At 43.9% G+C, this 22,220-nt stretch overlaps 1 protein-coding gene across 1 annotated transcript in view; it reads left to right on the forward strand.

Moving 5' to 3' along the window:
• The window catches only part of LOC145336518 (inter-alpha-trypsin inhibitor heavy chain H3-like), a 55,427-nt gene that overhangs the window by 31,459 nt on the left and 1,748 nt on the right, over nucleotides 1-22,220 (forward strand). Inside the window, exons 16-20 of the mRNA XM_080181759.1 lie at nucleotides 7,839-7,889; nucleotides 10,085-10,105; nucleotides 13,089-13,202; nucleotides 15,159-15,360; nucleotides 18,966-19,138. Coding sequence (XP_080037885.1) covers nucleotides 7,839-7,889; nucleotides 10,085-10,105; nucleotides 13,089-13,202; nucleotides 15,159-15,360; nucleotides 18,966-19,138 — 561 coding nt within the window. The remainder of the gene's footprint in view (nucleotides 1-7,838; nucleotides 7,890-10,084; nucleotides 10,106-13,088; nucleotides 13,203-15,158; nucleotides 15,361-18,965; nucleotides 19,139-22,220) is intronic.

The following is a 22,220-nucleotide window of genomic DNA, read 5'->3' on the forward strand; positions in this document are numbered from 1 at the left end:
GTTACAGATTGTGTGACATGAACCCAAGATCTCAGTTGAGCCTGTCCTCATGTGTGCGGAACTTGGCTATCAGTCTCTGCTCAGCGACTCTGCGTTGTCATGTGTTATGAAGGCCGTCTTGGAGAATGCTTACTCGAGGATCAGAGGCCAAATGCCAAGTTGCAAGAGTATGTATTGTGTAACTGGTGGATGATGTTCTCATGTGAGACAGTTACCCACAGATCCAACCAAAGAACACACCCGTCAACTCAACAGACAGATCAAGACCTTTGATTCGGACCTTCAGAGCACCTCCGTGCTCTCATCCCACGTACTCCCTGAGTTGGAGATCGCTACTGCCTCCCGAAGATATACAAGGCAAAAATAACTGTGTTTGCTTTTAAAGAAGAATTTCATGGGACTTGCCCGATACACAAGGCAAACTGCCATCCCATCGTATTGGGCAATGGGACCTAGTGTGACAACATCTCCAGCTATGTTGAGGGCATCCTGAAATGCATTGTACAAAGAACCCTCAGCTTTTGTCGCGACACTACAGACTTCCTACAGAAACTCAGCACACATGGAGCAGTTGAACCAGGAGCACTCCTCATCATAATGGATGTCTCGGCATTCTACACCAGCATCCCCCATGATGATGGCATTGCTGCAACTGCCTCAGCACTCAATGCTGACAACTGCCAGTTTTCAGATGCAATTTTACAACTTATCCGCTTCATCCTGGACCACAATGTCTTCACCTTCAACAATCAGCCCTTCATCCAGACACATGCAACTGGCTTGGGGACCAAATTCACACCTCAATATGTCAACATCTTCATGCACAGGTTCGAACAAGACCTCTTCCCTGCACAGGACCTTCAACTGATGTTGTACACTAGATACATCGATGACATTTTCTTCCTTTGGACTCATGGTGAACAATCACTGAAACAACTATATGATGACCTCAACAAGTTCCACCCCACCATCAGACTCACCATGGACTACTCTCCGGAATTGGTGGCATTCTTGGACACATGCATCTCCATCAAGGATGGTCACCTCAGCACTTCACTGTACCGCAAGCCCATGGATAACCTCACAATGCTCCACTTCTCCAGCTTCCACCCTAAATACATTAAAGAAGCCTTTCCCTACGGACAAGCCCTCCGTATACACAGGAACTGCTCAAATGAGGAGGATTGCAACAAAACACTCCAGATGCTGAAAGATGCCCTTGTAAGAACAGGGTATGGCGCGCAACTCATCGATCAACAGTTCCGACGCGCCACAACGAAAAATTGCACCGACCTCCTCAGAAGACAAACACAGGACACGACGGATGAGTACCCTTCGTCGTCCAGTACTTGCCCGGACATCTTTTCCAGAGCCTTCAACATGCCATTGATGAAGACAAACATCTCGCCAGGACAATCCCCACACCCCCACTTCTTGCCTTCAAACAACCACACAACCTCAAACAGACCATTGTCTGCAGCAAACTACCCAGCCTTCAGGAGAACAGTGACCACGACACCATACCATCCTGCCACAGCAACCTCTGCAAGACGTGCCGGATCATCGACACAGATGCCATCATCTCACGTGTGAGCACCATCCACTAAGTACACGGTACGTATTCTTGCAACTCGGTCAACGTTGCCTACCTGATTCTCTGTAGGAAAGGATGTCCCAAGGCATAGTACATCGGGGAGAACATGCAGACACTACCACAACGGATGAATGAACACTGCTTGACAATCACCAGGTAAGAATGTTCTCTTCCTGTTGGAGAACACTTCCGCCGTCATGGGAATTCGGCCTCTGATCCTCGATAAGCGTTCTCCAAGGTGGCCTTCACAACACACGACAATGCAAAGTCGCAGAGCAGAAACTGATAGTCAAGTTCCACACACATGAGGACGGCCTCAACCGGGATCTTGGGTTCATGTCACGACTTGCCTGGGCTTGCAACATCTCACTAACTGTCCTGTCTAGAGACAATACACATCTCTTTAACCTGTGCTTAACGCTCTGTCCACTCACATTGTCTGTACCTTTAAGACTTGATTACCTGTAAAGACTCACATTCCAATCATTATTTTGTAAATTGAGTTTGTGTCTTTATATGCCCTGTTTGTGAATAGAACTCCCACTTACCTGATGAAGGGTCAGTGTTCCGAAAGCTAGTGGCTTTTGCTGTAAAATAAATCTGTTGAACTTTAACCTGGTGTTATGAGACTTCTTACTCTGTTTTACTAATATACAGACCTCAGCTTTCAATTAATTATTAATTACAGTTCTCTGAAGCCCTAAAACTAAAAGTAACTGTATTAAAATGAATAAACTTTTTTTAAAAAATCAATAATTAATTTGACAAATTAATTAACTTCTGAACAAATTGGGATTTTTCTTATGACTATCAAAGGCAGCTAAGAGTTTTAATTGTATTGAAGGACATTAGTTGGTGATCCATGAAATTCTTCTTTAAAAGCAAACAGAGGTATTTTAACATGAAACATAATTATACTGTGAAAAACGCAGTTGTGTTATTAGGCAATAATGTTCATAACCTGTGCTGAGGGCCACTGAAAAGATATTAGTAGAGCATGAATCCCTGGTCTGAGGGAATGTAGGAGTACAGGTTCAAATATAAATCAGGGAGGCCAACTCAGGAGCGAGTGAGGAGTTGTAGGCGGATCTGGCACAGGTTTACTTTTTCTCATCCAGACAAAAAGCAGGGCTTCATTTGAAAGATAGGTCGTTAGGGGTAAAATCCCTGTGCCGAGGAGGAGATGCCTTCGCAGGTAAGTGTTAAAGTGGTAAATATTGTCCAACTGTTAGCTGACTCTGGATCAAATGGCCCGTCATGGTTTTCTCTATGGGAATGCATTGTTGCTGCCTAATCAAAGTGTACTGTACTGAACGATTGAAAGTATGGAGTGGTTTGTTAAGACATTCCAATGGAAATGACATATGTTGCCACCACTACCAGGTTCAGATGTTATGCAGTCAAAACTACCAAGAGTCAGAGTGTGGATGAATGGTGAACATTGCCATGCTCATTATCCCATCAACTTGTCCTCTTGCCACCCATCTATCAGGATGTGCCCGCACACTTGACCCTAGATCAGTCCTTTACAGCTGTGCATGTTCTCCCTGTGTCTGCATGGGTTTCCTCCGGGTGCTCCAGTTTCCTTCCTCAGTCCAAAAAATGTGCTGGTTAGGTGCATTTGCCATGCTAAATTCTCCCTCAGTATACCTGAACAGGTGTTGAAGTGTGACAACTAGGGGATTTTCACTGTAGCTGGGAGCCTACTTGTGATAATAATAAATAAACTAAAATTTAAACTGCATATTTTGAGCTTTCTCTTCCTCTTGTCTACCATGCAGAGTAGGCAACAGGCTGGAAACTACAAATAAATTGATATTCTTTTAGAAAGCACATAATACTTTTAAAAACTTTCTTACAGTTGCATCCAACACAGTCTGTGGATACACACTAGAAACACAGTAAAAAGTTTGACAACACCAGGTTTTAGTCCAACCGATTTATTTGATAGTAAACTCACAAGCTTTCGGGTTAGCCCCTTCGTCAGGTGAATGGAGAGTTCTGGCCTCAGACAGAGCATATAAAGCACAGACAGTTTAGAGATTACTGATTAGAATGCGAATCTTTACACCTAACCTGCTGTTCAAGTCCTGAAGTGGCTGACAATGTGTGTGGAAGGAGCACTGATCACAGGTTAAAGAGATGTGTATTGTCTCCAGCCAGTACAGTAAGTGAGGTTTTGCGAACCCAGGCAAGTCACGGGGGTTACAGATAGTGCGACATGAACCCAAGATCCCTGTTGAGACCGTCCTCATGTGTGCGGAACTTGGCTATCAGTCTCTGTTCAGCGACTCTGCGCTGTCGTGTGTCGTGAAGGCCGCCTTGGAGAATGCTTACCCGAAGGTCAGAGGCTGAATGTCCGTGACCACTGAAGTGTTCGCCAACAGGAAGGGAACAGTCTTGCCTGGTGATTGTCGAGCGATGTTCATTCATCCGTTGTCGTAGCGTCTGCATGGTCTCCCCAATGTACCATGCTTCGGGACATCCTTTCTTGCAACGTATCAGGTAGACAATGTTGGCCAAGTTGCAAGAGTATTTACCATGTACCTGGTGGATGGTATTCTCACGTGTGATGATGGTATCCATATTGATGATCCGGCATGTCTTGCAGAGGTTGCTGTGGCAAGGTTGTGTGGTATTGTGATCACTGTTCTCCTGAAGGTTGGGTAGTTTGCTGCGAACAATGGTCTGTTTGAGGTTGCGTGGTTGTCTGAAGGCAAGAAGCGGGGGTGTGGGGATGGCCCTGGCGAGATGTTTGTCTTCATCAATGATATGTTGAAGACTCCGGAGAAGATGTCGTAGCTTCTCTGCTCTGGGGAAGTACTGGACGACAAAGGGTACTCTGTCCACTGTGTCCCGTGTTTGTCTTCTGAGGAGATCGGTGCAGCTTTTCGCTGTGGCGCATCGGAACTGTCGATCTATGAGTCAAGCGCCATATCCTGTTCTTATGAGGGCATCTTTCAGCGTCTGGAGGCGTCTGTGGATCTGGTGTTATGTAATGAGGCGGGTAGAATTAGGGACCTTGTGGTGAAGGATCCTCTTGGGGAGAGTGATCATTGTATGGTGGAGTTTCTGGTGCAGATGGAGGAGGAGAAAATGGGTTCCCGGACACGCGTCCTTTGTTTGAACAGAGGGGAGTACGGTAGGATGAGAGAAGAATTGGCGAATGTTGACTGGGGGAGCGCGTTGGAAGGTAGGTCTGCTGAGGAGCAGTGGAGGATCTTTAAGGAGATCTTTCTTGGTGCTCAGCAGAAATTTATTCCGATGGTTAAAAAGGACCGTAGGAGGAGAGGTAATAAGCCGTGGATAACGAAGGAGGTGAAGGAAAGTAAACCCAGCTTGCAGGTGCAGCAGGTGGTCAGGAAGGCGAATGGGATGCTGGCCTTCATTGCGAGGGGGATTGAATATAAAAGTAGGGAGGTCTTGCTGCGGCTGTATAGGGCACTGGTGAGGCCACAGCTGGAGTACTGTGTGCAGTTTTGGTCGCCGTACTTACGCAAGGATATTTTAGCCTCGGAGGGAGTGCAGAGGAGGCTTACTAGGCTGATGCCGGAGTTGAGGGGGTTGAGCTTTGAGGAGAGGCTGAATAGATTAGGCTTGTACTCGTTAGAGTTTAGAAGAATGAGGGGAGATCTCATTGAGACGTATAAGATGATGAATGGGATGGATAGGATAGAGGTGGAGAGACTCTTCCCGCTCAGAAAGGATAGTAGGACTAGGGGGCATAGCCTCAAGATAAAGGGAGGGCGGTTTAGAACGGAGTTGAGGAGGAACTTCTTCACTCAAAGGGTGGTGAATCTCTGGAATTCTCTGCCCGTTGAAGTGGTGGAGGCTGCCTCGCTAAATATTTTTAAGACGCGGGTTGATGGGTTTTTGATGAGAGAGGGGATTAAGGGTTATGGGGAGAGGGCGTGAATGTGGAACTGAGCCACGACAGATCAGCCATGATCTTATTGAATGGCGGGGCAGGCTCGAAGGGCTACTTGGCCTACTCCTGCTCCTATTTCTTATGTTCTTATGTTCTAAAAGCGGAGGTGTTTAGAGTAGCTAAGAGTAGTGGGCAAGAAGAGGATTGGGAGAGGTTTAAATGTCAACAAAGATTGATAAAGAAGGGTAGGAGAAACTATGAAGCTGGGCTAGCACTTAATATAAAAAAGGATAGCAAGAGTTTTTATAAATATATAAAAAGGAAGAGGCTGGCTAGGGTGAACGTTGGACCCTTAGAGGATGAGAGGGGGAACTTAGTGGTAGGGGATGGGGAAATGGCTGAGGTCTTGAATAACTTTTTTGTTTCGGTCTTCACGGAGGAGGACGTGAATAATTTGCCAGGTGTTCGCGATGGAAAAGTGGTAGGACTGGAGGGTCTCAATGACATTATTGTTACTAGAGAGGTGGTGCTCGACTGACTGAAGGGACTGATTGTGGACAAGTCCCCAGGACCGGATGGAATGCATCCGAGGGTTCTGAAAGATTTGGTGGAGGTGATAGTGGATGCCTTGTTGGTTATTTTCCAAACGTCGCTGGATTCCGGGGAAGTGCCGGAAGATTAGAAAACGGCTAATGTTACGCCGTTGTTTAAGAAGGGTGGCAGGCAAAAGGCAGGGAATTATAGGCCGGTTAGTTTAACATCTGTTGTAGGTAAAATGTTCGAATCCATCATCAAGGAGAATATAGCGAAGCATCTTGAGGGGAATTGCTTGATAGAGCAGACGCAGCACGGTTTCGTTAAGGGGAAGTCGTGTCTGACGAATTTATTAGAGTTCTATGAGGATGTGTCTAGGGCGGTGGATAGAGGAGAGTCGGTGGATGTGGTGTTTCTTGATTTTCAGAAGGCGTTTGACAAGGTACCTCACAAGAGGTTATTGCAGAAGGTCAGGGGACATGGAGTTGGGGGTAGGGTGTTAGCGTGGATAGAGGATTGGTTGTCAAATAGGAGGCAGAGAGTGGGGGTGAATGGGTGCTATTTGGATTGGCGGTTGGTGACTAGTGGAGTGCCCCAGGGGTCGGTGCTGGGGCTTCAGCTATTTACCATTTATATAGATGATCTGGAGGAGGGAACTGAGTGTATGGTGTCGAAATTTGCTGATGACACCAAGATTGGTGGAACGGCAAATTGCGCGGAGGGTGTGGAGGGTCTGCAGAAGGATCTAGATAGGCTGGGCGAATGGGCCAGGAACTGGCAAATGGAATTTAATGTTGGCAAGTGTGAGGTGGTCCACTTTGGTAGGAATAATGGTAGGAAGGACTATTACTTACGTGGTGAAAAACTGCAGCATGTGACGATGCAGAGGGACCTCGGGGTCCTTGTGCATGAGTCGCAAAAACCCAGCCTGCAAGTGCAGCAGGTGGTCAGGAAGGCGAATGGGATGCTGGCCTTCATAGCGAGGGGGATTGAATATAAAAGTAGGGAGGTCTTGCTGCAGCTGTATGGGGCATTGGTGAGGCCGCAGCTGGAGTACTGTGTGCAGTTTTGGTCGCCGCACTTACACAAGGATATTTTGGCCTTGGAGGGAGTGCAGAGGAGGTTTACTAGGCTGATACCGGAGTTGAGGGGGTTGAGCTATGAGGAGAGGCTGAATAAACTAGGCTTGTACTCGTTAGAGTTTAGAAGAATGAGGGGAGATCTCATTGAGACGTATAAGATGATGAATGGGATGGATAGGATAGAGGTGGAGAGACTCTTCCCGCTCAGAAAGGATAGTAGGACTAGGGGGCACAGCCTCAAGATAAAGGGGGTGCGGTTTAGAACGGAGCTGAGGAGGAACTTCTTCACTCAAAGGGTGGTGAATTTCTGGAATTCTCTGCCCGTTGAAGTGGTGGAGGCTGCCTCGCTAAATATTTTTAAGACGCGGGTTGATGGGCTTTTGATAAGCGAGGGGATTAAGGGTTATGGGGAGAGGGCGGGAATGTGGAACTGAGCCACGACAGATCAGCCATGATCTTATTGAATGGCGGGGCAGGCTCGAAGGGCTAGATGGCCTACTCCTGCTCCTATTTCTTATGTTCACGATCCTCCTCATCTGAGCAAATCCTGTGTATACGGAGGGCTTGTCCATAGGGAATGGCTTCTTTCACATGTTTAGGGTGGAAGCTGGAGAAGTGGAGCATTGTGAGATTGTCTGTGGGCTTGCGGTACAGTGAGGTGCTGAGGTGACCGTCCTTAATGGAGATGCATGTGTAATATTACACACTAGACACAGATCTTTAAAAAATGTTACAAATAGATATATCTTTTCTTTTTCAGCAACTTTTGAGAGACAGCAAATACAGCAGAATGCACCAAGATACACGCATCGTAAGTTTTTGTAAACCAATTTTGAAGTGCAGTTTAACCATCCTGGGGACCCAGACAAGGAATACACATCCTTTATCAAAGGTGTTGTGGAGAGATAAGAGTAACGAGATGTGAATCTTCTTCTGCTGGAAGCAGTATTATCACCTTGTGCAGCTACAAAAGCTTACTTTATCATTTTCTCATCTAACAAGCAGCAGCACAGAAAAGTGAGAAAGTGATAAAAGGTTATTCCACTGTGAGAGATTCTTTATCAGATCAAATATTTGAAGGAAGTAAATGATTTCAAGCCATTGCCATCTCATTTACCATAGTGTTAGAGATTGGGTCTGGTAACTTCACAAGAAGCAGAAGCCGATGCCAGAATGGGAAAGAAAGAATTCATGCCAATGAGTGAAAATAAAAATACCAGTGAAAGAACGAAACAATCAAGAGTTAGAGTCATGGGGAGGAATTTGCCCATCCCATCTGCCACGGGAATTGTAGCAGGCAGGGGCAGATCATGCAAAGGTCCATTGGCCTCGGGTGGACCTTGAGGCGAGCACGGCTGAAAAACCCAGCACATTGAGGCGTACAGTGCAGAATAGGCCCTTCAGCCTATCGAAGATGGAAGAATGCACGTTATATTGCACATTCACAGAAGTCCTAGTTGCATGCTGATTCCTTAAAATTGTAATGGTTATATGATGAAGGGAGATTTATGTGTAGCTGGATTGTAACTTTAATACATGGAACATGAAGAATAGGTTGGGGGAGGGGTGGTGGTGGTGGGAGATACATGGAAAGAGGTGCATCGTACTGTTGATGGAAGAGGGGAAGAGAATATTTGGAGGCAAGTCTCTGTGAGTTCCATTATTTTAACTACATTCAAAGTTATGTAATGTTTCAATTAAATTATAAGCTGTTCAGGAATGCAGAGACATCAGGGGAAAAAAACACAATTAAGGCAAATTGAACAAATGGATCAGTCCATTCCGTGGTACTTTCTGGTCATCAGTTGTAATGTGGCAAGTGTCCTTCAATTTCTGATGTTTGCACACTTCTCATTTTTGCCATTAACCACTTGCAAAGCGAAGCAAAGTGTTTGAGTTCATTGTATTTAACCAATGTAATATTTGATTGGTAACTTGCAGAAAAGTGGATTAAAGGAAAAGGTTGAGAAGGGCGAGGACATGGAGAGATTTGAAAGCAAGGATGCAAATTTTAAAATCAGTTACTTGTGAAACCACTCATATTTTTAACTGGCACACCTAATAAACATACTTATTCCTAGAAATATTGCAAGGAGATTCAGCAATGAAGTACTTAAGTTACTTGGTTATGTTATGATTCAGGTCAGAAACTCAGAAACAAAATAAAAATGTTTTTATGAAGCCGGCCTGGATCATAAGTTTTGCTTCTCGAATTTGTCTAGCATAAGTATGATATGTTTCACTTGAGTTTTGAATCAAATGACCTACTAGGGAGTTTTTATCAGACAAAGTTTATTTATGAATAAATTTTAACATGTATAGTAAAATCAGCAAAAATGCTTATCAATTACTAACAAGAAACAGACCAACCACTATCATGTATAACCCTTAACAAATATATTGAATGTGTTCCAATCAAACCAGTCCCATAGACAAAAGACCCTTTTTGCAGGCTTAACGCAGCAAAGGCTGTTGCTCACGCGATACTGGACTTGAGACCTTTGGATGAAGCCTGCAGTTCTCTGGATAGAGTCAGAACAGTTTGAAATCAGACCAACTTCCCAAAACACCAGAGACTTTAGGCAAGCCACAAACAGCCGATTCCCCTCTTCAGAAAGGCAAGGCGTTGCTTTCAGCTAACCAGCAGCATTTTGTAAAACCAGAGAGAGAGAGAGACTTTTCAACTTGCTGTCCTTTCTAAACCTAAAACTCAAACTTACAGCTCCAAACTGAAAATGAAAAAAGATTCCTATCAGCTGACCTGCCTTGTTTTATCCTAACAATGCAGAGTCATAAACATCCCAGTAAAAATAAACAAATTCCTGGTTAAGCAGCAATAAAAAGACTCTGGTATGTAGCTTGGCAACAATGAGAGAAACAAATTGAGGTTGTGAGCTGAGAAACACTGAAGCTGTGAGAGCTGCAGAAATCATGATTTAAAAAAACCTTTCCTGAAGGTGCACTAACATCATAGTTATACATTAATTTTCATCTTTTATTCTGCAGGGAGACGTGCTTTCACTTCTGGTAAGACACAACTTAAGCATTTATTCTTTATACAGTTGTATTAATAAACCTTTCAGCCATGTATATTTATATATGAAATTAATGGACACAAAAAGACCAGGTAATCCATCAAGATTGCTTACACTCAGGATTACCAGAGCTTTATGTTTAAACCTTTTCTCCCTTTCTCCATCCCTGTAGCCATGCAATGGCCTGGGAAAGGCAAAGGAGAAAAAATTCCAGGACCAATTAGGTAAAAATGCAAAGCAAAATTCCTCTCCATTCTCTTCAGTCCAGCAGATTATGTGGACAAATCTGTGAAGACACTTAGGCCGGGATGTTCCAGTCTGCAGATGCAGTGAGCCAGCCAAAATGCCATTGACTTTGGTGACACTGGTAAATCCCGTCAGCAGGAGGGACTGGGAAATCGCCAGACCAACTTCCCAAAACACCAGAGACTTTAGGCAAGCCACAAACAGCCGATTCCCCTCTTCAGAAAGGCTGCTTTCAGCTAACCAGCAGCATTTTGTAAAACCAGAGAGAGAGAGAGACTTTTCAACTTGCTCAATATGTTGCAATGCATGTCCCAGTGCAGATTTATTCCAGCTTACTCTTGAAGGCATTCAGATGGTCAACATCTGCCACACCAGCTGGCTTACTGGCTAACTATTCTTTAGGAAAAGAAGCACTGCCTAACATATGGCCCATCCCCAGTCTTTTGTAGTTTATCCACACCTCCCTCATCCATTAAGCTGGAATAATCTGTGAAAAGGGATTTTGTAAACTCTATATGGCTAACATCAAGTCTAAAATGTTAATGTAAATAGACCAATCCTTGAGCCTATTTGAATACTGAACGTTCTTTAAGGCAGGAATGAAACTGTGGCTGTCCTTTTCCAAGACCATTATTTCGTCCATCATATGCGGGATCAAAACTCGGCCCAGTACTTCAGATAAGTTTCACCAGTGACCCATATTGTGACAAAATTGTCCTTTGAGTTCTACCTCATAATTCTATTCACAAAATCCAATCTCCTGTCATCTTTAGCTACAATTTTTCTACATTGCTGCTGAATTGATCTGCACTGCATGACACCAATATTATTTTCTCCTTCAACTTGTGTTCCCAGCAAAGGATACCTGTATATGTGTTGGCCTGACAAAGATGTATGTCATTGCATTTATCTAGATTTGCCATTGTGTAATCTGCTTCCTTAGCATATTTTAAACACTGCATTTAATTGCAATTTTTGCATGCCTTATCACTCGCGCAGATTTTGGTGTCATCCGCAAACTTATTGGCCACATTCCCAGCACCGCTGTTACAGTCACTGATGAAGTCAGTGAATAGTAATGGACCTAGGACCTATCTCAAGGGGGTCACCATTAGCAGCATACCTATAGGCAGAACTTATTATTTAACTAATACTGCGGAATTTAAGCTCATTTCTAATCCAACATTTGAAATCCCTGCTGATACCACAAGATTCTTGTAATGTAACCTAATTTCAAATTTCCTATAAAAGTTTTTTTAAAGTTAAGAAAGACTAGGTCCAGTGGACTTCCCTGATTTGCCCCCATAGTAGTTTCCTCAAAATTGGATATCTGTCTTCTTTTGTTTAAAAAGCTGCAGGTGATTAGATTAGCACTGCCACCTCACAGCGCCAACAACCTTGGTTTGATCCTGGCTGTGGGTGACTATCTGTATGGAGTTTGTACATTCTCCCCATGTCTGCATGGGTTCCCTTCAGATGCTCCAGTTTTCTCCCGCAGTCCAAAGATATGCAGGTTAGGTGGATTGGCCATTCTACATTGCCCCTTAGTATACAAAGATGTGTAGGTTAGGTGGGTTAACCATGGAATATGCACAGAACTACGGGGATGGGCAGAGGAGAGGGTCTGAGTGGGAAACCCTTTTGGAGAGTGAGTGCAGGCTCAATTGGCTGGATGGCCTCTTTCAGCACTGTAGGGATTCTGTGGTTAAATCCCTGCCTTTCAAGATTATTTTGCATCTGTAACAATTTTTAAAATGTCATTTATGGAATTTATGTGTCACTGGCTAGGCCAGCACTCATTGCCCACTGCTCGTTGCGCTTGAGAGGTGATGAAGTGCCTTCTTCAATCGCTGCAGTTTCTTTGGTGCAGGTAGTGCAGTTAGAGAGAGACAGAGTTTCAGGTTTTTGACCCATTGTCAGTGAAGGAATGGCAGTGTATTTCCAAGCCAGGATGCTGAGTGGTGTGGAGGGGAACTTCCAAGCGGTGGTGTTCCCAGGTGTTTGCCTCCATTGCCCTTCTGGATGGTAGCAGTCATGGGTTTGGATTGTGCTGCCTCAGGAGCTTTGGTGAGTTCCAGCAAATGTGTGAAGTTGAAACATAATGGACTCAAAACCCATAGAACATCGAACATAGAATACAGAACAGCACAGCACAGTACACGCCCTTCGGCCCTCAATGTTGTGCTGAGCTATGTCCAAACCAAAGATCAAGCTATCCCACTCTCTATCATTATGGTGTGCTCCATGTGCCTATCCAATAACCGCTTGGAAGTTCCTAAAGTGTCCGACTCCACTATCACAGCAGACAGTGCATTCTACATCCCAGCCACTCTCTGAGTAAAGAATCTACCTCGGACACCCCTCCTGTATCTGCCACCATGAACCTTATAGTTATGCCCCTTAGTAACAGCTACATCTACCCGAGGAAGTAGTCTCTGAATGTTCACTCTATCTATCCCCCTCATCATCTTATAAACCTTTATTAAGCCGCCTCTCATCCTCCTCCACTCTAAAGAGAAAAGCCCCAGCTTCCTCAACCTTTCCTCGTAAGACCTACCCTGCAAACCAGGCAGCATCCTGGTAAATCTCCTCTGCACTCTTTCCAATGCTTCCACATCCTCCTTATAGTGAGGTGACCAGAATTGCAGACAATATTCCAAATGTGAAATGTGTTTTGTATAAAAGTGACAATACTTTACATGTTCTCAAACTTTGACATCTTTTTCAAGTTGACAGCGATCCTCATTTCATCATTTCAATAAATGATCACAGTGATGCCGTTTGTTTCAACATTAATGGTAAACCAGATGCAATTCTAAACTTGGTGACGGATCCTCATACAGGTAGGTGCGAACTTTGACATAAAAAGTAAAGTAGCTGTGCACTGTTACCAAACAGAAATGTCTGAGTTAGCAGATTGTACAATGACATTAATGCTGACCATTCTGAAATTTTACTGTTTGACTTGCCCAACATTATGCACTGATAAAGGAAAATCAGATAGCAAAGCATCTAGTAATTCAAAAGCAGAAAAAATCAGAAAATGACAACAGTTATTATCTTAGTGAATAGTAAACATTTATAGGGGTGACTTTTCCACATTTTAATGGCTGAGGGTTTTCTGGGCATGTTTGATGTAGGCGCAAATCTGTTATGGTCACTAACAGGGGTTGGCCATTAATAGGGGGTGACATGGTGACATAGTGGTTAGCACTGCTGCCTCACAATGCCAAGGACCCAGGTTCGATTTCCAGCTTAGGTTACTGTTTGTGTGGAGTTTGCACATCCTCCCTATGTCTGCATGGGTTTCCTCCGGGCATTCCGGTTCCTCCCACAGTCTGAAAGACGTGCTGGTGAGGTGCATTGACCCAAACAGGCTAAATTCTCTCTGTGTACCTGAACAGGTGCTGGAGTGTGGCGACTAGGGGAATTTTGCAGTAACTTCATCGCAGTGTTGCCTTACTTGTAACTAATAAATAAAATTTAAATTTTAACTTTTTAACTCTCAAAAGAGAGCCATAACAGGATTTTCACCAGAGAGATCATGGAATGTCATCTTCCCTAACCCTCCACCAGTAACATAATCAGATATGTATCCAGCAAGAGCGTGAACCTGATTACCACCAATTTAAATACATTCAAATGTGGTATCTTCCGGGAACATCAGATGTTCCTCCCTATCAGCATGATGTCACACCAGCAAGAATCAGTACTGTTCTCCAGCATTCGAGGTAATCATACCAGGAGCATGAAGGCTGGTTTAACCCTCAGGTGGTCAGGAACCATGGCAGGGCAGTGTCATGGTGCCAGGTTAACACTGTCAGAGGAAGTGCCAGATTGACGCTGCCAAGGGGCAGGGTGACAACAGATGGAAGGGAGGGGGATTGCCAGTGACAATATTGGCAAGGGGAGATTGCTGGTGATAATGGATCGGTGGGTGGGGGGGTGGTCCCGATGTTGATTAATGGGGTAGAGGGGGCCTGTCTCTTAATGTTGAGATTAGGGCACCCTTCTCTCCCCCCCACCCCTAAAACCAGCACCACCACCACCGCTTTTCTTTGAAAAAGTGTCAGAAGATCTGGAGTGAAAACCTAACTGTTTCTCTGGGAACAAACTTGTCAGTTTTCAGTCAGAACCTGCCATTATTTGGGAAAATTTCAGCCAACGTAACTGAGAGGATTCAAACTTGTAACATTTGGAATTGACAGTTCAGTATAATGCTTCTAATTTTAAGTGGCCCCTATTAGTGTCTTCTATTTTGTACAAATCTTATGCATGATTCACTTGATGTTTCCACTACTTTCTTCATTATTTCCCCCGACTTTTACTTGTGGATTTTCTGAAGTAGTCTTCCATCGATGAAGGATATTGGGTAGGATCTTCTTATATCTGCAAAATGTATCTTTACATTCTTGTTATCATGGCCATTTCAAAGATGTCTTACTATCCTAGTTGTATTTACACATCATTGTAGATTATTAATAGCTTGATATTTGTCAACTTAGTTAACGCTGCTTATTTTACAGATTAAAAAAAAATCAACTAGCACTCTCCCTAGAAATATTACCATCACTAAAATGAGGAATTATCAATTAACAACACTATCAAAATGTTATATCCCATTCTTAGCTTTTCCTTTCTCATCTCAACTATTAATAATCCAGTTATTCCCTATGATTAAACATTTGCTGGTGTCTGCCTATAACAGTTAGTTTCATCCATCACAGCTTCATGTAAATACGATTCTCCAGATTTTGAACCGATTAATATTCATTAATGTTTTTCAAATTTGCATGTAGATTTTGTGGTAAATGGACAGTTGATTGGAGTGAAGGAGACAGGAAATGACAAGAAAATAAAAACATACTTTGGAAAGTTTGGAATTGTGAACGCTAAAATGGATTTGAGAGTTGAAGTATCGACACAAATGATTAAAGTCCTTCATGGAGAGGAGAAGATTACTTTCTCCTGGTCAGCAACAGCATTGCTAACAAGAGAGAGGTATGGTTTATGTATTAATTTAGCAACATTACCCCTGTCTTTAGATAACAGTTGGTGACAATGCAAGTAGAGCCAAGAAAGAAAATGTTTGATTATTCCAATTCTCAGAAAGCATCTTAAAATGTCAAGCCTAATTTCTACAAACAGTGGCTGTTGATTAATTATGGCTTACCTTTGCAGTTATATTAGTCACAACATGTGAAGAAAAATATTCAAAGCAAAATAAAAGCCAGAACCAAGAAGTCACCATCGCATTTACAAGGAAGAATAGAATATTGCTGCAGTTAAAAACCTAAGTGAAGGTTCCAATTACGATTAATTTCAAAAAATAAAAGTAATCTGTTATGAAGTAAAGGCTTTTATAGTGTGGTATTAATTGCTTTCACCCCTTTGTTAGTCTGTAAACAATATAATCACAAAAAGTAATGGCTGGATTTCAGTGTAACTTTGTATACAGATAGAATATGGCCCATCAGTTTTTAGCAAAGATTTGGACTTGCATCTAGATCCTGGAATTTCTTCCAAGGATCCATTAACGTTAACAGATGGAGTAGGCGGAATTTTCCAGCACCCCCTCCCCACCTTAAAGAATTCTCCCATCGGCTACCTGCAGGATCTTCTGGGTCCATTGCACTTGACGGCGATTTACATTCCCCGCCTGTTCCGTTGTCAGGAAACCCACAGCTGGGGTCGATTTCGACAGGACTGAAAGGTCCCACTGGTGGGAAGATCAAAAGAATTTTGCCCAGTCCGTTTGCTTTTTTTTAAGAATGTTCTGGGATGTTTGATTTAGAATTTCATCGATTGTTTCAGAGTGTTATGAATTGTCACAGCTGCCCAAGATGTGAACAGAGTTTTCAGAACAGGTTGTTGGATGTGGCTTAGCCTGAAGCCTCCTCAGTGAGATGGAAGCCTTCATCCATTTTTAGCTTTATGGTTACGGAGCATTAAACAGGCAAGGAAAAGCTTCAAGGAAGAGCTAATATCTCCTAATAATGTTGAATTAGCACAGCATGGTGGAAGTACATTGAGCACCTTCTTCACTTATTTTGTAATGCTGCCTCTGTTGCTACAAAATCCCATTGTAGGGATGATTTTCTTTACAGCAAAGAGAACAAGAAGGAGCCTATTCATGCCCGATGTTAGCAATGTTGGTTGGGGGAATCACAGAGTTTGAAATTTTAAATAAACGTTCTATCTGATTAAGCCACCTTTAAGGATCACGCTTACCACATATCACCACTGGCATCGCAACCACTAGATTGTGATGGCTTGTTGTGGACTAAAAGAGAATGATAAACTGTTCCATTCAGTCCTCTATAGAAAGATGCAAAATAACAGCAATGAATTGTATGATACAGATATCCAATGCAACCTCAATCTCCTGCTGTATCATAATACATCTAGACTAGCCTAAGAGACAAATCTAGAAAACATAGTAGCAGTTGAATATTCTGTAACTGATCCAATATTAATCCATGATTTTTGGCTACCATCGATACAGCTCTGGAAGATACAATGCAGAATTTGGAGTTGTTCCAATCAGTTTGACTGGTACATTGCCATGGAATCACAGAGCAGAAAGCTTTCTTACCTCTACAAAGTCTCACAATTAAGATCCAATCTTCTGCTAAGCAAGATGAGTTCACTATGTCCATTGAAATGATGTAAGATAGAATCATGGAATTGTTGTAGCACAGAAGAAAGCCATTCTGCCCATTGGACCATGCTGACCCTCTGAAGGAGCAATTCACATCCTCCCCCACCGTCTCCCCATATCCCTGCGCATTCCTCCTTTTTAGATATTTAGAAAAGTTTGAAAAGTCTGTGGCACAGGAAGAGACCATGCTGTCCATCATGTCTGTGCCAGCTTACAAATGAGTGTCCCAGCTTAAACCCATTGTCCAACACTTGTTCTATGGCCCTGGAGGTTATGGACTTCAGGTGCATATCCAGACACCTTTTGAAATGAGTTAAGGGTCTCTGCCTCTTTTACCCTTTCAGGTAGTGTTCCAGACCCCCACAATCCTCTGGGTGAAAAAATATTTCTTCACCTCCTTTCTAATCCTTCTCCCAACCACTTTAAATCTATGCCCCTTCTTGTCATTGACCTCTCTGTTAAGGGAAATAGATCCTTCCCATTCACTCTATCCAGGCCCCTCATAACCTTTTACACTAAGTCTCCTCTCAGACTCTCCTGTCCCAAGGAACACAATTCCAGCCCATGCAATCATTCCTCGTAGCTGCAATTTTTGTCTCAAAAAGATCACTGCACTGTAATGTTAGCCACCTTCCTGACTAAAACCAATAGAAAAAGATTCCGGTTTCAGTCTGGAAACACAATGGGCTGGGTTTAATACAGCCTGCTGCAGGTGGTAAAATGGCAGCCAAGCCCTTTCAGTCATGGGAAAGGCCCCATGTTGGTCTTCTGGCAGCAACAAAACCACCCCCGATTAAGTCAGAGGTGGAAATGGGAATGGTCACAGCTGCTGGTGACCCCTCTGGGAGCCATGAGAAGGGTCCCTGAGAGGGCTGGTAAATGTAATGTACCTTAACCACAGCAGGGCATAGGGAAATTGGAACATGTCCTGTTTTGGATTCACATGTAAGTAAATGTTCATCAGAAATATCTAATCTCAAAACAAGCACAGCTACAAAACCCAGTAAATAAATGGAAAGGGAAACCCTATCCTGGTCAATTAAACAATCCAAAGTCACATGGGAAAATCTACAGTTGGCCACCATGCTAATCTACAAATGCAATTCCAAACATTGTTGAGATCATAAGCATGCCCGTTTTTAAGATTCTGCCTGAAATGGGGAATGACAGAAAAGTTGAACTTAGAAAGAAGATCAGCTGTGATTGTAGCAAACACAGCAGATTTGAGGGGCTGTATGGTCTACTTCTAACCCCAAATCTTTTGTTCTTCTGTTCTTACCCCCAAATCCGATAATTCCCCTAATATTATGTTCAGGTTGCCCTGTGAAAATTTGAGCTGCAGCATCTCTCATACTTAAATGATGTTAGCGGGTTGCTGCACCAATATCCGTCCTCCATGCTTTCAGGCTGAGAGGATTCCTCTCCTTAGCATTTCCCACTGCCCCCTTGCGTTTATTCTAATTGCCAGTTCACTTTTTCAAAACCTTTTCCAGGTCACATGTGAAGTCTTACACAAAGTATGCACTGTTCCACAGTAAAGCTAACATTAAAACATATACAACTTCAAAGATGGGCTATAGATTGCAGTACGAATGCACAAATAATGCAAGAAGAGGTCAAAGAGGTATTTTCAGGAGCTTGTCCTGAAAGGTGAGACTGAAAGTCAGGTGCAAAGGATTGAGGTCTGAGACGGAGGAGTTCTACAATCCTGTGGCTGTGGTGAGAGCTGATTGCTCAGATGGTGTATGATTATTCCAACTTGATGGCAAGATCCCATGGACCAATTGAGTGAGACCTCAAGGAACGTTTGCTTATTAACATATAAAGATTATTAAGCTATTGTTAGAATAGACAAATTTAAGAGCTTTATTTGTGCTTATCTAATATTCAGGATATAAGCGTTTAGACACTGCATCATTTATCATCTCTAACGTTTATTTCCTAGATTCTCCATCTCAATCGTGAAGGAAAGGAATCTCACATTGACAATGGGCGATGCTGCAACATTTGTTATTGTGCTGCATCGGGTGAGGAAAAATCACACTGTACACAGAGACTTTCTGGGATTTTATACACTTGACAGCCACAGGCTCTCATATGTGACCCATGGATTACTCGGTATGTAGAATATTCACTTCATTAGTTCTCCAGTTGGTTAAATGCTCTACAATTTGTGGCTGTGCCTTCAACTGCCAAGGCCGCAAACTCTGCAATATCCTCCTTAAAACTTTCATCTAACATCTTTATCTTGGTTTCCATCTTTAAGACATACTTGATGGGCCAAATGGCCTCCTTCTGCACTGTAGGGATTCTGTTCTTTGAGTTTGCCCGAGCTTTCATTATCTGACTTATGCGGCTCAGTATCATTTGTTTTTAATAACGTTCCTATGAAGCAACTTGGGATGTCATATTACATTAAATATGCTTTAGAGACACAAGGACCACAATTCTCCCATTGCGGCTCACCACTTTTCTGTTGGGTCTGGCTGGGAGACGCGCGTCTGCAGCCTTGAACGGGAATTTGCACATGTGCCGGGAACACATGTGCACCTCCCAGAGCCAGCGAACAGTCGCCGGCCAGACCACACTGGAAACCAGCGGGAAGGCAGATAAGTCATTTAAATCTGTTTTTAATCTATTTTAAATATGTTTATTTGTTAATTATCGAGACCTTTTAGGTCCTGATTGAATCTCCCACCCCGCCAGGAGTACTTCAGTTGGGTGGGGTTCAGACTAGCTCCCCTTGTCCAGGGGGCAAGCAGGAGACCTCGCTGGAGTGAAGGGGGGACAATCATGGCCCTTCCAGGGGATGGGGCAGTGGGAGTGGTGCCCCTGGGCTTGGGCACTCGGCAGTGCCAGCCTGTGTTACCTGGCACTGCCCAAGGACAAAATGCCCATGCCCGGGGGGCACCTTGACACTGGGTACCAGGCAGTGCCAAGGGGGTGGTGCCTATTATGGGCAGGGCTTAAGTGTGATTGGTGGGCATGGGGGCTTCTGTTGCCACTCTGCATTGGGATCGGTATGGGATGGAGGGAGGGCAGCGATTGGGGTGGGCTGAGGGAGTGGTCTGCCGGAGAGGGGCCTGCCTCTGGTTCTGGGGGAGTCTGATCCCAGGGGGGTCAGCGGCGGGTCTCTTTGGGTGAGGTGGGTGGGGGGATCGCCACTGCTGGGGGTGGAGCCTGGGCGTCAGAGCGCTCCGGGACAGGGAATTGTTGTGGGGGCCATGATTGGGCCGTGGAGGGGGGCTGGAGGGGCAGCATTGCGGGGCTCCCGGGCTGGCCAGCAAACGGGAATTTGACAGTTTGGGACCACTGAGCACATGCATCCAGAACTGTCAAACTCCAGCACAAATAGGCCCTAGCCCTGCCCTGCCCTGCCCCCCTGCAAACCAGGTTTTTAATGAGATTCACGACTGGAACCTCTTCAGTGCACAGAGTGCAGAGATTCAGACGAGAAGCTGAACTGTCAGAATGGGATTTAGAACAGTTTTCCCGCCAATTCAGCACTTCTGGGAGCATTGGCCCCAAGTTTTGATGTTGTTGATGTTGTTGTGAATATTGGACACCACCACCAAGCAATGCAGATCTTGCACAACAGCTTTACATATTCCTTTGCAACAAAAAACTATTCGACTCCTATGCCATTTTTAGTTATGACCCAAGAGCAGTAATTTACATTCCTCACTGAAAATGACTGTGAATTTGGCAACATTTACTTTGTTTTTGTCCTTGGATAAAGTTAAGGAAAACAACTGTTCACATCCCTTTGTTCACCCATTTGTGAAATAAATAGTAAAAAGAATAGTTCACCCTGGGTAAGGCAATTTCAAATCCAGAACTCAAATACAACTGTACAATTGTTACAATTGTAGAATTGTAGACTAGAATCATAGAATCCCTACAGTACAGAAGGAGGCCATTCGGTCTATCAAGGCTGCACCAAGAACAATCCCTCCCAGGCCCTATCTCTGTAACCCCGTGTATATAACCTCTGCTAATCCCCCTGACACTAAGGAGCAATTTAGCATGGCCAATCCACCTAACCCACACATCTTTGGAGTGTGGAACAAAACCAGACCACCCGGAGGAAACCCATGCAGACACAGGGAGAGCATGCAAATGCCACACAGTCATCTGAGGCCAGAATTGAACCCGGGTCCCTGGCCAGTGGCTCATGGAAATGAGAGATCTGCCCTCTAGCAGAATATCTGGGGGAAATTCCTCTGGCGCTGTGAAGCAGCAGTGCTAACCTCTGTGCCACCATGCCGGTCGACATATAAATATTCTACTGCCATGTTTGGAAAATACCTATTCCAAACTTTGAGCAGAATTTAAAAGTACAGGAGGGGGTCACCAGCTGAAAACCCAAAACAACCCACTATTGCCATTTCCTTAGGCCCAATGAGATTTAATCCAAATCGGGCACCTAACTGTCTGCCGCTGGGCTTCCCGACTCCTGTCAGAGGAATTTCGCCCAGATATTCTGCTGGAGGGCAGATGCCTCATTTCCATGAGCCACTGACCATTCAGAATCTGGTAGCTTTCCAACACTGACAGTACAACTGGGAGCAGTGGCCACTGCCAGTTCTACAGTACATCCTACACCAAGGAACAATGATGATGGTCCAGGACGTCCGCTGAGTGGAGTGGGTTCATAGGGGCTAGACAGGGAGGCCACAGCAAGAGTACTCTGGGGAGAAGGATTGATTATAAGCGCACAGTGTGTCTGACAAGGAGGGTCCCTCCTGCTAGGCTCAGGATTACCAGCCAGGGTTTACCTGCAGGCTTTCTTGCCTGCTGTGTACAAATCTGAAGAAAAAATCATCGGGACATTTAAAAATGTTTATGCAATTTTCTTTGAACATTTTGCTTTATCAGAGATATTGAAAATGCGGGATGGTGGAGGCTTTTTGTTTTGCAGTCAAATACCCTCCAATGGGTAATAATGTTGCTTTCCAGTTGGCACAGGAAGACATCACAAGGATGGGTGTGTTGCCTGACAAATGGCTGCAGCGTGGGGGGGCAAATCATGTGATGAAATGTCCAGGATTATATTTAATTAAAGTTGGCAGCCCTATAATATCTGGAAAGAAGTCCACACAACTTTGCCACTCTTCTCCACTGATTAATATTAAATAAGGGAATTCCATCCCTTATTTAATATTGATCTTAATTAAGTTACCTTATTAACTATTAAATT

Source organism: Carcharhinus amblyrhynchos, chromosome 3 (genome assembly GCF_965287045.1).
Source record: "Carcharhinus amblyrhynchos chromosome 3, sCarAmb.v2.hapA, whole genome shotgun sequence".
NCBI lineage: Eukaryota > Metazoa > Chordata > Chondrichthyes > Carcharhiniformes > Carcharhinidae > Carcharhinus > Carcharhinus amblyrhynchos.